General features: G+C 38.4%; 1 protein-coding gene across 3 annotated transcripts; it reads right to left on the reverse strand.

The window, feature by feature from the left end:
• Window positions 1-1,890: 1,890 nt before the first annotated feature.
• On the reverse strand, window positions 1,891-12,976 carry LOC126681299 (transcription elongation factor SPT6 homolog). 3 transcript variants are annotated; one of them, XM_056105785.1, is made up of 17 exons: window positions 12,854-12,976; window positions 12,723-12,777; window positions 12,421-12,510; window positions 12,244-12,331; window positions 12,007-12,088; window positions 11,637-11,754; window positions 11,311-11,530; window positions 11,024-11,215; window positions 10,830-10,940; window positions 10,147-10,530; window positions 9,907-10,017; window positions 9,033-9,812; window positions 8,244-8,358; window positions 7,016-8,160; window positions 6,701-6,910; window positions 5,871-6,273; window positions 1,891-4,359 (listed from the first exon to the last, which is right to left on the reverse strand). In XM_056105785.1, the coding sequence occupies exons 1-17, from the start codon at window positions 12,900-12,902 to the stop codon at window positions 2,063-2,065; spliced, it is 6,450 nt and encodes a 2,149-aa protein (XP_055961760.1). In that variant the 5' UTR covers window positions 12,903-12,976; the 3' UTR covers window positions 1,891-2,062. The 3 variants fall into 3 exon arrangements, with proteins under 3 accessions (XP_055961760.1, XP_055961759.1, XP_050232775.1); XM_056105784.1 differs by having other exon boundaries at window positions 12,421-12,514; window positions 12,709-12,777; XM_050376818.2 differs by having other exon boundaries at window positions 11,311-11,500; window positions 12,421-12,514; window positions 12,709-12,777; window positions 12,854-12,975.
• Between the last annotated feature and the right edge of the window lie 609 nt (window positions 12,977-13,585).

Here is a 13,585-nt window from a genome sequence, read left to right on the forward strand (position 1 = left end):
CTAATTATTGGGTAAAATTTAGGGGGTTGGCAGTTTTTTTTTATCAGGGGGTTTAGCGTAAGGTACCCCTAAAGTCAGGGTCCGTGGGTGATTATTAGCCCTATATTATAAAACTGAAGTGTAAATTCATGTACGTTGTACAGTGTATGGTAAGCCTTATGGATGAAAAGGTTCGAATTTTAGTTGATTGCATATAAGACCGAATGTGCAATCCTCATGAGACATGGCCTATATAAAGATTAAATTTTCTGGTTTTTGCGTGCAGCCCAAGTGCTAAGGGTGCATATACATCTCTTTGCACATTATTTGCATTTGTCTTTTCAAGTGAAGGGTCTTAGTGTGTGCAATTGTTTTCTTTTCTTTTCAACTCTCATGTCTCATCCGAGACATATATGTTCAATGCTCACACCATAGGACCTAACATAACATATATTATCATTTTTTTTCTTGGATGTTTTACTCCTCGGGAAACTCAATTGACAGAATACTATTCATTTTTCCTGGATGCTTTACTCCTCGGAAAACTCGATTGGTAGATGAAAAAAAAAAGGCTTCGATAGCTTCACACAAATCGTGAATCATTCCCATGGTAGTTGTGCATTTAATTTCTCGCACTATTAGCTTTCACAAAACCTACTCCGTCGGAAAAAAAAATTTAACAATTATAGCAGACCACTATATATCTACAAAGTTAGAGTATACTGAAAAATATTTGTTTCGAGAATCAAAGTATACCTTTGACCACCGTGAATCAAGGACGACCTTTCTTTTTCTGAAAAGAATGCACTCCTTTACAATTCCCATTACCTTGTCATTCAACTATAAAATTGGTTAGTATTGTACTGTACGTCACACAACTTTGCGAACTGAGGTTGGTTTTCTTTTGGCTATTTTATTATCTTTCTGTGTTGTTTTCATATTTAATTTTACTAAATTTGTCAGGTTTCCGCACCTAACGAAATTGTTAATTGTCGCTTAAAGCATTTGCGTTCGTTACAAAGCTTGCCAATTGCTTATTTACAACAACCAATCATCTATAATTAACACGCACATTTAATGTGGCTATTTTTGCTTGAATCTCTTATTTATAACTACTAAAAACCCAATCAAACAAATTAAAAGAGCCAAAAATATACCTGCATTTCAAGTAAAAGCAACCAACATAGTTTTCAACATTAAACTTGCATTTAGGACACCTCCACCAATATCATCACCTTTCTTCTTCAATTTCTGAAACTTCTAGCTAATTTCAGAATGCCAAGGAGCTTTACACTTAACTTACAAAATGGACAATGCAGTTGGACAATTCACCCAGATACAATTATACAAACAAAAAAATATTAGATAACAGAGCCTGATATATGCACAGTTTACAAACCTCTGATACCGGACCAAAGATAGAATCAGCCTCCATGAAATTGCTGACATTTTCAGCTCTATTGCATAACACTGCTTTAAATTTGAAAACCCATATCAGAATTAAAGGAAATTAACTATCAATCAGGTAATAAAACAAGAATTCAATACCGATCACCGACCGCCGCCAGCACTGCAGCCATCCATATGCGAAACCATTAAAATTAACTAATGCAGCTTGCCGGTAAGCTCTTCCACTTTACAAAATTCGTTTGAAGTCTTAATTTCTAATTTTTAAAGTTTCTAATCAGAAATAAAATATAAATAGAGTCTTTAAATTATAAAAACAGAAAAATCATTACGATACAAGTTTTATCGAATACTGCTTTTAAATTTAAAGCTGATGACAAGGCAGCAATTTTGAAAATCCTGAATAATGATCTCCCTGAATATGATGAAAATAAAAGAACATCATCAATTATGTAATTCATCTACAGATCAAAGCCTGGTTGTGGAACAGAGATTCAAGAAGTATTAGACTAATAGCATATGATATATATATATAAACAATATCAAAGTGTTTACAATTTTCCTACTAAAGATCAGATAGATACAAAAAGATGCATATAATACTACACTTTCTGCTTGTCAGCCATCCACAATTCAATATCTTCAACCAAAATTCCATATATTTAGCAAAAGTGATTCAGGACCATCCACCACTGCCACCAAAGGAGGAGCTCTTCCCTGATGCACCACCACCCCAACCAGTATTTTCCGTCTCTGGTTCATTTTTCGAACCACCTCCATTTCCACCATTGCTGCCCTCAGCTCCCCATCCACTTTTACTGCCAGAGTTACTGTTCCCTACCGGCAAATCATTCCCACTTGAAGGACCACTACCAAGGATACCCTTCCCATCATTCCCATTTTTGTTCCAGTTGCCAACACCAGCATTCCCGCCGTTTTTGCTATTGCTACCCCAATCACTTTCGCCTGCTTTGTTTCCACCCCAGTTGCCACTAGAGCCAGCACTCCAGCCTCCACCTCCATCATCGCCACCGGAAGTCGTGTTCATTCCATCACCGTCCCCGCCTGAATTCTTCTTTCCCCAGCCAGACTTTTCACCTCCACTTTCAGCTGCACTGTTTCCGCCCCAGCTACCACCAGAGCGAGCACTCCAGCCTCCACCCCAACCGTTGCCGCCAGAAGTTGTGTTCGTACTATCACCATTCCCACCTGAATTTTTCTTTCCCCAGCCAGAGTTTTTACCTGCATCGTTTCCACCCCAGCTGCCACCAGAGCCAGCACTCCAGCCTCCACCTCCAGTATTCCCAGCAGAAGTTGTGTTCGTACCATCACCACTTCCAGCTGAATTTTTATTTCCCCAACCAGAGTTTTCACCTGCATTGTTTCCGCCCCAGCTGCCAGCAGAGCGAGCACTCCAGCCTCCACCTCCACCATTGCCGCCAAAATCAGTTCCACTAGAATTGTTGTCACCCCTTTCGTCATTAAATCCACGCCCACGCCCTCGCCAGCTCCTTCCCCCGCGTCCCCGTCCACGCCCACTGTCATAGCTTCCTTCTTGATCGCCACTTCCCCTGTCATTCCAATCACCTCTCCTTCCTCTTCCTCTCCCTCTTGTACCCCTGTTGCTGCCACTCCAATCATTGGTATCATCACCATTGCGGTTACTCCAGTTTCCTCCTCCCGTATTATCATTCCCACTGCTAGCCCATCCACCACTAGTATTTTTACCTTCATTTTTGTCGTTCCAAGTACCAGCATTACTAGCACCAGCATTACTCCAACTGCCCCCAGTGGCATTATCATTGCCGCTGCTATTCCATCCACCAGTGAAAGTTCCCTTCTTGGTGTTATCATCTCCGCTGTTGAAGGAGTCTTCTCCTCGTCCAAAGCTACTTCCCCTACCACGACCCTGGCCTCGGCCACGCCCACGGCCACCTTCTCTTTGGTTGTCCCAACTGCCATCTCCACCTTCTCCCTCTTTCACACCCCAACTTCCACCACCACCGCTCCAACCGCCCCCAGTGGCATTATCATTGCTGCTGCTACTCCATCCACCAGTGAAAGTTTCCTTCTTGGTGTTATCATCTCCACGTCCAAAGCTACTTCCCCTACCACGACCACGGCCTCGGCCACGCCCACGACCACCTTCTCTTTGGTTGTCCCAGCTGCCACCTCCCCCTTCTCTCTCTTTCATACCCCAACTTCCACCACTTGTGCTCCGATTCCCATTGTTGTTGTCCCAATCACCAGCTGTAGCACCAGAAGGATTGCCCCAAGATGGACCACTAGCAGTACCAGTGTCATTGCTGCCCCATCCACCTTTAGAAGTGTCACCACTAATACCACCAGAAGCATTTCCCCAAGTTGTATCTTTGACTGCACCACTACTAGAGCCACCCCAATTACCACCATCACTTCCATTCTTAGCAGTACCAGTGTCATTGCTGCCCCATCCACCTTTAGAAGTGTCACCACCAATACCACCAGAAGCATTTCCCCAAGTTGTATCTTTGACTGCAGCACTACTAGAGCCACCCCAATTACCACCATCACTTTCATTCTTAGCAGTACCAGTGTCATTGCTGCCCCATCCACCTTTAGAAGTGTCCCCACTAATACCACCAGAAGCATTTCCCCAAGTTGTATCTTTGACTGCGCCACTGCTAGAGCCACCCCAATTACCACCATCAATTTCATTTTTAGGGCACCCATTAGAACCACCCCAATTTTCACCATTTGAACCAGTATCAGCATTTCCCCATGCTTTGCCTCCATCCCCATCATTAGAACTCCAGCCCCATTTTGAAGCACTACCATGATCAAGATCTTCACTTTTCTCAGTGTCATTATATCCTCCATTGTCACGCCCACGACCACGTCCGCGTCCACGGCCACGCCCACGGTCACCACCACGGCCACGCCCACGGCCTCGCCCACGGCCTCCATCTCCATCTCTATTGTATTCTGTTCTTCCTGTTAACCATAAAGAAAAAGGTCAAAAAAAGGCCAAAAGAAAAGCAAATTTCAACTAGATAATTATTCACATGATATCAGTGATCTATGTACCCCCAAACATACAGGGCATTTCATCACTATCACGTGTACCACATAAAAATAAAAGCATTATTCATGAACATTAATATTCACTCAAGATAGAACGTAGATGGGTAAATCATAAGTCATAACCATCGTAAAATAAATACTTTTAGAAGGTTAACTAAAGGGAACCACAATGTATTCTAGGGAGAAAAGATCTTGTTTCAGGTAAGCAAATATGATATTACCGCTGTTCCAGAAAAAGCATCAAACTTATAGGGGGGACCCAGCTTGAAAGTAAAAACTACCAAGTATTTGTTTTAGAAGCATTCAAAATAAACATGTTTCAATATCCTTGAAAGTTGACTTGAAACGCTATGATGAATGCTCACATAACTAATTTACTACAGCAGTATTTAGCTATAAAAGGCCAAGCATTTCAATTGATCCCTGGAGAGTTAAAAGTAAGTTCAAAGACTTTAAGAACAGTTAACTCAGATCATCACCTGAAGACAACACTTGTCTATATAACGAAGAAAAAATTATAAAAAAAAAAATCACATCAATTTATGACAGCGTATTAGTCAATAACTTGACATATGAACAAAATTTACACACAAGTTTGAGAGAGAATTACTGGCTGGAGATGCTTTACTAGGTACTCCATATATGCTACAAGAATATTAGTTGCACTTCATAATATCCATCAGAAAATCAAATTGAATGATTTTCTTCTTCCTCAACTAAACAAACCCAAAATAAATATATGATTTTCTAGTTTTCTCGTCTTGTTTTCCAAAATGTAACTGTTTTGAATTCGGAAAATAAAAACCACAAACAGGGAAGAAAAGAGATACCAAACAGGCCCAGTTTGATGATATTCATAAGTACATAAGATGATGCGAATGATATGAAGGCTAACATCCTAGATTACATCATGTGAAACGGTGGAAAATATGAAAAGGTGGCCATCATTATGATCAAATGATATTTGAGCCATACATATCAGATGTAAATAAAGACGATGATAACAATGACATTCAACTAGAACTTGAATTCTACTATCCTTGGGCATTTAAGTTCAATATGATTGGCAAACCTGATTAACACTGTTCCATTAAGAAAAACTGGCAACCCCGAAAAAAGGACAATGAAAACAAAAGCAAGTGATACTAATTTAGTAAACATAGAATTGTTCATAAAAAGTATAAATTGAAATTTGTTCAGTAAATAGTCAGAGACAACTTGTCCACTTCATCTAAGCAAATGAAAACAGCAGAACAGCAAAAATTTATATAGCATACTGCTTATCACTCGATATAGAATAGTTGATATGGCCTAATTCCTCGAACAAAAGGTAAAGGACTTTGGTGTGCATCGTAGAATTTAGAGGGATGATGCAATGCACATACAGAATGATCCACATTAATAAATGGTTAAATTTTTACCTCCGAATCCAGTTCCATCTCTTGAATGGCTTTGCCAATCACCACCACTGTCGTTTCCTGCGGTATTGCCTGTTGGTGCTAAGCCACGGTGTATATCATCAATATGGTTTTGGAAATATGCAACAAGTTGTTCAACTTTGGCAAATATTTGCTTCCTGAACTTGAATCCCTTAGGATGCAGGCCTACGTACTCGTGATGTAGGTTTGTTCTAATGTAAGATAACAGGAAAGTGCCGGGGTGCTCATAAGAAAGGCCAAAACAGTAACCTATCCTCATTGGAAACTCTGACTTCTCTGCTCTCAAAAGTTCATCAACCTCTGCTTTTGAGCCCCTCTTAAATTTTCGGAAGCTAGTCATTGCTTTGAGGTTGCCTACCAATGGCTTCACATATAAATCCATAACCTAGTTGTGAGAACGATGAGAACCATTAATCAGTGAAATGTATCTAGGAACCAAGAGATTAGCCAAACAAGCCTATTCGCAAGAAAAGCTAGCCCAGAGCAAAGATATATTCAGCAACCAGAAGCACATTTTGGCAGGTTGAGAGATGGATATTTCCTTTAGAAGCTTACGTATATATGGGACATAATGAATAATGACGAGTTGCACACATTTAATCATGGCAACCATTAATTTCAAACTTTTAGCTTCCAATTAATTTTTGCAAGGAAAATCAGCAACAACATGCTTGTATCACTAACTGAATGTAAACATATTTGAATCATCAAATACATGTCATTTAAGTAATCACAAGCATATCATGGTCAAACATAAGCATGAGACGGAGTACATTGTAGTCTTTCAATAAAGCTGAAAAGAAACCACTTACCTCTTCTAAATCCTTAAAAGTGCAATCTGCAATTTTCAATGTTTTCCCAATCTGGAGCAAGCTTGTAATGTCTTTGGGGTCCTTCTCGCTTTCAATGATGTCTTTGTGAACATATAATCCATCACAGATTTTCAGAGTTAAGGTCAAATAAAAGGGGCCTCTTGAACTTGGATGAAACAAGAACTCGCCGACATCTTTGTCGTCAAGGAGCTACTCAACAAAGGTGAATAATACATCCCTCATCAGCAATGGGCACTACTAGTACAATGGGAAACCCTTTATAGAAGTAAATAGAGCACTTAAAAACTAACATACCTGCATTGCCATGTCTCCAGTTAAATTTTGGAAGCATGGATGAACTATGATCCTCTGCTTGAAATGTTTCCTTGAAAGCTCATTCTTTTGAGCTTCATTCTGCTGACCTAACAAATTCTTCTTGCTTTCAGAATAATAAGGATCACTCTCCTGTAAATTTTGGCGTTTGCAACTCTTGAGCTCACTCTCTTTACAAGTTAGAAGCACTTGGAATCTACTCTTATCTAGATCTTTTATCTTGCAAGAAAGAATAGTTCCTTCATGTAGCTTTTCTGTCAACAAAAAATCATCACTTCCATCCATATAATCCTCCTTCATTATCACCCCTGTCAATCCCGAGTCAAGAGCGCAGAAAGCTCGTTGCTGCATAACTCGGGAAACTCTAACCTGGATGATTCGTCCTACAGCCAATGCATCCTCATTTTGGCCAGATATTAAGAAGAATATCGCATCTTGAGTTAGATTTTCATAGGGGTTTCGAGGATCAAGAAATCCATGTAGCAACTCTTGTTTTATATCATGAAGAGTCTGCTTCTTATTTTCCCCATGCTCTATTTCATATTTCTCAGCAAAATCATCAATATTGAAGTCATTCAGCAGCTGTGGATTGTCCTTAAGATAGAAAAGGGGTTGTGTTTGATTAGCGTCATCAAGGACAGCCGTTGCCAATCTTTCTGCAAGACTGTATGACTCGGGGTGAATTCTTGTATTGTCCAAAAAGCTGAATTCACTGGGACCAGAAAGCAGCGGAGTGCTTTGGACTCGTAAAAAACCAACTGCATTGTAGAAAATCTTCTGTGTTCTCAATCCACAGCCCACCAAATCATGTCGGTTATTAATCGGTTGACCACCAACTAATTTGCTTTGAAGAAAGGCTGCCTTGTGGGGACCAAGCCCAGACACAAACTGAAGAGGAGAAAAGAGCCAGTCCTGGCTTGTAGCAAAAATTACATCCAGGCCTACTTGATTGGTAACATCCACCAATACCATATCAATCACCACATGCTTTTCATCAGGTGTCAACAAATAATCTAGAGGGTGTAGCTTCCAAGAAACAATTTCTTTCCTGGGCCCACTAAGTGTTGCAATCATAGCCAATGGATTTTGGAGATAGCGCCCCAAAGCTACAGCCCGTCTCACAATGCCTATACATCATAGAACACATGACACTAGGTAATAAACTAATAATATTGATCTGGATATAACATCAAAATTCGAACATAAATACCTGATTGCCCAGGTAATTGGGATGATGACACCTTTGAATTTTCATAAAGTTGAGCAAAAGATTCATCCCCATACACCAGGCTGACAGCAGGAGTTTCTTCTATCTGAAGTAATACCTGATTGCCAACAAAGTTGAACAAAATTATCCTTCCACACGGGGCAATACACAGAAATTTTTGGCAGATCAATAAAATACTGCTTATAGAGATTTTACCAGCAAGAACATGAAATAAAATGGTTCAACCTACGGTCACTCTTGATAGAGTTATAATTTCCTAAGGGCATGTTATCTAATAGTATAAAGTGCAGACACAACAAATACTTTATATTACTAATATGACTTGCACTGAAAACATAAGTAACGCTATCCAAGAAATTAATGCAATATTATTATATACGAAAAACCATATTTTATGCAGCCATATTTGATACTCATGAATCGATTTCTGTTTGATCATCACAATTTTCATGATAGCCCTCACAACACTACAAAATATTGAGTACAGCATCAATTAATTCAATCTATATGTATATATAAATAAATATATATATATATAAGATCTACTGGACACCTTTGTTGCCCGAAGTGAGTTTGTAGCATCAGTTTCTGCCACAAGGAGGTCGGAATATCTTATCATCCCTAATTCAATAATAAGCTTTAGCCTTTATGCATTAAAGAAAAGAAACATATATAATGTGATGCAAAACACAACAATCAAAGATCAAATTTGCACCCTAGCAAATCAATAGCATTAAAAGAAACAAACATTTGTGCAAGAAAACTTTCTACCTCCTCAATAACATCCTTCAACCAAATGGAAGGCATATTTGCAGCACCAAGGACAATAACATTCGGCTTGTAAGTGATGATGAACTTGAGGACACATTGCTGGTCATGTTTCTTCCTTTGCTGGTCAATAACATTCTGTGAACGCAGACCAAGTGATCTAGCTTCCAACACATTTAGCAACTGTCCAGATGAACCGAGCATTGCAAATGTAATTGGTGGCTTTCCAGGACCCCAGCAGCAAGCCATGACCCTTGGTGCAGTACTTTCATCCTGACTGGAAACATTCTCCTCTTTTTGATATGGTGCAACTGATGCTCTGTTCCATAACTGCTGTCCATATTCCGAAAGAAGCCACTTCTTTGCTCTATCAGTTAGCAAAGCCCGAGCTTCCTTCTCAAGTGATGGCAGAAGAAATTTTGAAAACATGTCATGTATTATCATCTTACGCTGTTCATCCCATAGTTGAGTAGACCCATCACTGCTGCCCACAAGATAAATTTCTTGGGAGTCAGTGATCAACTTATCAACAATGCTTTCTGGTACTTTTATGGTAACATGAAGAAGCTTCTCTTCTTCAGCTTTCTGAATAAGAAGCCATTGCGCTTCCTGAAATTTATCCAGTGGCTTGTCACATAGCCACTTAACCCCATGAAACATATGAAAATTGTCCATCACTTTGTCTCCTTCAAGGGTTGGGCATGTAGAGACTAAACCTTTATCCATAAAAACTTCACGAACATGCTTCCTGACAGAAGGTTCACAGCTGATCTCCAGCGCGGCCTAAAGGAAAGCAAAGGGGTACCCTCATACTAATCAGACAAAGAAACTAAACAGCTCCGTGTTAAGCAAGAATCATAAGCAAATAACAGCATACCATGAGCCGAGCGCCTTTAAGTACTTCTTCTGGAGTTTTAAACATAGGACATATAAAATCTAAAGCTATCAACTCTGGAGATTCTGGAGGATCTTCCCTAAAGTCCATACCCTACAAAAATGAAGTGTGAAGTTATTTTTGGCTAACAGTAATGACAAGCTTACACAATACGAAGTGATATTAAAGTAGTTCCAATACCAGCAAAAGAAAAAAAAAGATTGAGACTAAACCAATATTTACCACTTTTTCAAGAGAAAGATGCAGTCCAAATTGCTCAGAACTACAACCAAACATCCCTGAAAGCTTCCATAGGCCAGCCTTACTGCAGGTACTGTATTCGGATCTTCTCTTTGGCTGTCTAAATTTTGTTGTTATTATATCTTCAGGTGGAGGGAAATGTAGGTTAAACTTGACATCTAAATCATCAATCTCTCTCTCTGTTTCAGCTAGCTTAAGAGACTTCATTATTGCATCAAAATGCTTCTCAAATGAAGAAAGTTTTTCCACATTATCAAAGTTGCGGCATTCCTCTTCATAACGTTTTTTGTAATACATCTGAAGGGCGCTCTTCCTCTTCTGAATGAGCAGCCATTTTTCATCCAGCGCATTGAACAGCCACATGATCTGCAAATCAAGCAACAAAGTCACTATATGCAGTGTATCATTCGTCCCCATATTGTTCTCAGACCCTAGTCCTCAATCAATTTAATTTTTTCTAAGTAATCAGTCGGCTGGTTCAATGTTAATGTCAACTCTCTTGTTCTTCCATAATCTCTCCTCACTTTTCATAGAGGTCAAGACTCAAGAGATCAATTAGTCACCCTAAGCAAGAAAAGAAAAACATAAAATCTAAATGACCAAGTGTGAAAATGCGCAAACATAAGCATGCCTTTCTTTTCCTGTATTTTCAAAAGAGAACATACCTTGTGCCACTTCAATCTCAATTTTCTCCCAAAATCATCTTCATACTTTTCCTCAAGATCTTGCAATAAACTAAGGCAATTCTCCTTCCGATACATAGCAATGAATGGAATCTAGAGTAAAATGGGCAAAAGAAACCTTAATACAGTGAAACATGTGAAAGATGAAAAACTAGAGCATCGTCTATATTACTTACATCATACTTATCCCGATGACGTAATTCCAAAAATCTCATAACATCTTCCTTGTTAATTTTCTTCAGCACATCAGCACCATTAGTCGAGTATAGCAAACATGTATTTCCAGCAAGTTGCTCAAGCATCCAGGAAATCTCCTCTTCTCTGTTAGTTTCGTCAACTGGAGCAGGGCCAGCAATTTCCTCAAACATCTAAACGGACAGCATAGAAAAGTTAATGCAATACTTGGACAAGAGTTCCAAAGAAGACCTTAAATTTACATTACTGATAAAGAAAAACAACAGACCTGCATTCTCTCTGGCACATCACTTTCCTTTATATAATCTTCCCTCAAACTTGAATGGTTATCCAAGTCAAACTTATTAAAGTCATCAGGTTTTACAATATTAACTAGATCATGATGTAAAATCTCTCTAGAGTTGGCAGCTGATGAAGCTGTTACTAGGGTTGACCTCTTTTCACCCTGTGTTTGTTGCCTAAGAAGACAATCCACATCAATGACCACACTATAAACAATAAGCAGAAAAAGCAACTGCTACAGTAAATCAAGAGCATACACAAAAAATAACTGAAGACATATTAATCAAGTTTCCGGTAATAGGCCTGATGTACCTGGACGAGGCTGCCATATTATTATCAACTTCGTCATCAACGATAAAATCGGCCATATCATCCTCTTCATCCCAAGAAATGTCTTCCTCTTGTTTAGCACCAAAATCACTTAATAAAACTAGAAAGGTAAAATATAGTTGCAATTAGTCAATCACATCATAAAACTAAAATATAACTGAAAGTTGGCAATAAAAACCAACAGGAAAGCAAGCATGAGAGCTTAGATGTAAAGAACGCAATAGGACAAAATTTCCCCACAAAAGAAGTAAAACAACAACCTTTCCAATAATAGGTTCACTAATTTTCGATAGTTCTCAAAAATAAAATAAGCATTTGATGACTATTTAGACTAAAGTTAAAAGTAAAATACCATCATCATCAAAGAATCCAGAGTAGCCAGAACTTTTGGTGCTTTTTTCAGCTTTCTTGAGTCGCTTGAATTTTTCATTTTCCTGAGCCAAATTTCCATCAACCATAAAGTCACAAGGGGATATTTAATTTCACAATCTTTGCACTTCTTCATAAATATCATAAAAACAATTCAAACAACCATAAAAAACACTGGATGTTACTTGGGAGACGACTAAAGAAATGAATAAGCACTCACACTCCTGTTAGCCTTAAGTAACCCAGAGAGTTTGTTTTCCGCGAGCAACTCAAGATCATCGTCATCAAGAACATGATCTTTTAATTTCCTAACGAAAAATAAAACACAATAGTTCATAGTGGGAATAAAATCAAACAACGTATCAAAATACAAGTTCAAAATGAGAAATTAATTCACCTTTTCTTCTTTTTTTTACTATCATCTCGGTCACTCTCCTCTTCCTCATTATCAACGATAAAACCGTCATTCTCAAACTGATTCAATTCATCATCTATTCATACATGCAAAGCAGCTCCTAATCATCAACTTTTGAAAGACTACTGACAAATAGAATTGAAACTAAAATAGAAACCCTAGAATTCACAAATTAACAAGCAAACTCAACTTGGCAAGACGAAAACAAAAACAAATAAATAAAAAACTGATAAGAAAACTAATTAAGCACATGCGCGTAATGTAATGTACCGTCTTCGTCGAATTCATCGTCGTCTAGGTTAATATTTAGTTTTTCTTTCTTCTTCATTGAAACGCCAGCTGTTCCAAAAAAAAGAGAAAAAATGAGGTTTAATTTTTGCTCTTATATTTAATGTGCGGGTGTAAAAAAATTAACCTTGATCTTCGTCGTGTTCATCGATTAACATTAATTTTTTCTTCTTCATTGTAAGCTATGGAATACAGACCTGAATGTGTTTTTTTTTTTTCAGAGAGAGCTCTGAAATGTGTGAGAGTGGAGCTGTAGACTGTGTACTCTGTGCAGAGTATTTCAGGGGAAGACCAAACAGGACTCGTGTTTTGTTTTTATTTACAGGACTGCCACGATTGGAATTTAAAGAGTGCTCAGTACTGGAAACTTGTTTTTCCGTTTGGTTTTTCTGGATGGCTTGTGATTGTGCCACGTCTTACTGAGCTTTGATCTGATGGACTCAGTAGGCTACTGACTATAAGGGTAGAATAGTCATATGCTGTACTGTGATCAAAATCAAACCGGACGGTACAACACGCATTTGATAGAGAAAATTTGAGAAAACACCCTAATTTTAAAAATATTTGTAAAGATTACCTCCCTTATGAAAAGATACGTAAAATACTTCCTGTTTTAAATTTATTCTTGTTTTTACTCACACGTGTCTTTTCTTAATATATTTACCTAGCTTATTTATTTTTTTACTCCCGTTTTTTTTAAATCTTTATTTTTATACTCTAGGAGCAGTTATTGCTCATTTATTTGTTTTTCGCTCAGTTTTTCGTTTATCTCAATTCTGTCGAATCTTTGAAACTTTTTGATTCTTCGTTTTGCCTCTTCTTTTTGCCCTAACTTCTCGTTCTTCTCCGCTTACGATTC

This window comes from Mercurialis annua, linkage group LG5, assembly GCF_937616625.2.
Source record: "Mercurialis annua linkage group LG5, ddMerAnnu1.2, whole genome shotgun sequence".
In the NCBI taxonomy this organism is placed as follows: domain Eukaryota; kingdom Viridiplantae; phylum Streptophyta; class Magnoliopsida; order Malpighiales; family Euphorbiaceae; genus Mercurialis; species Mercurialis annua.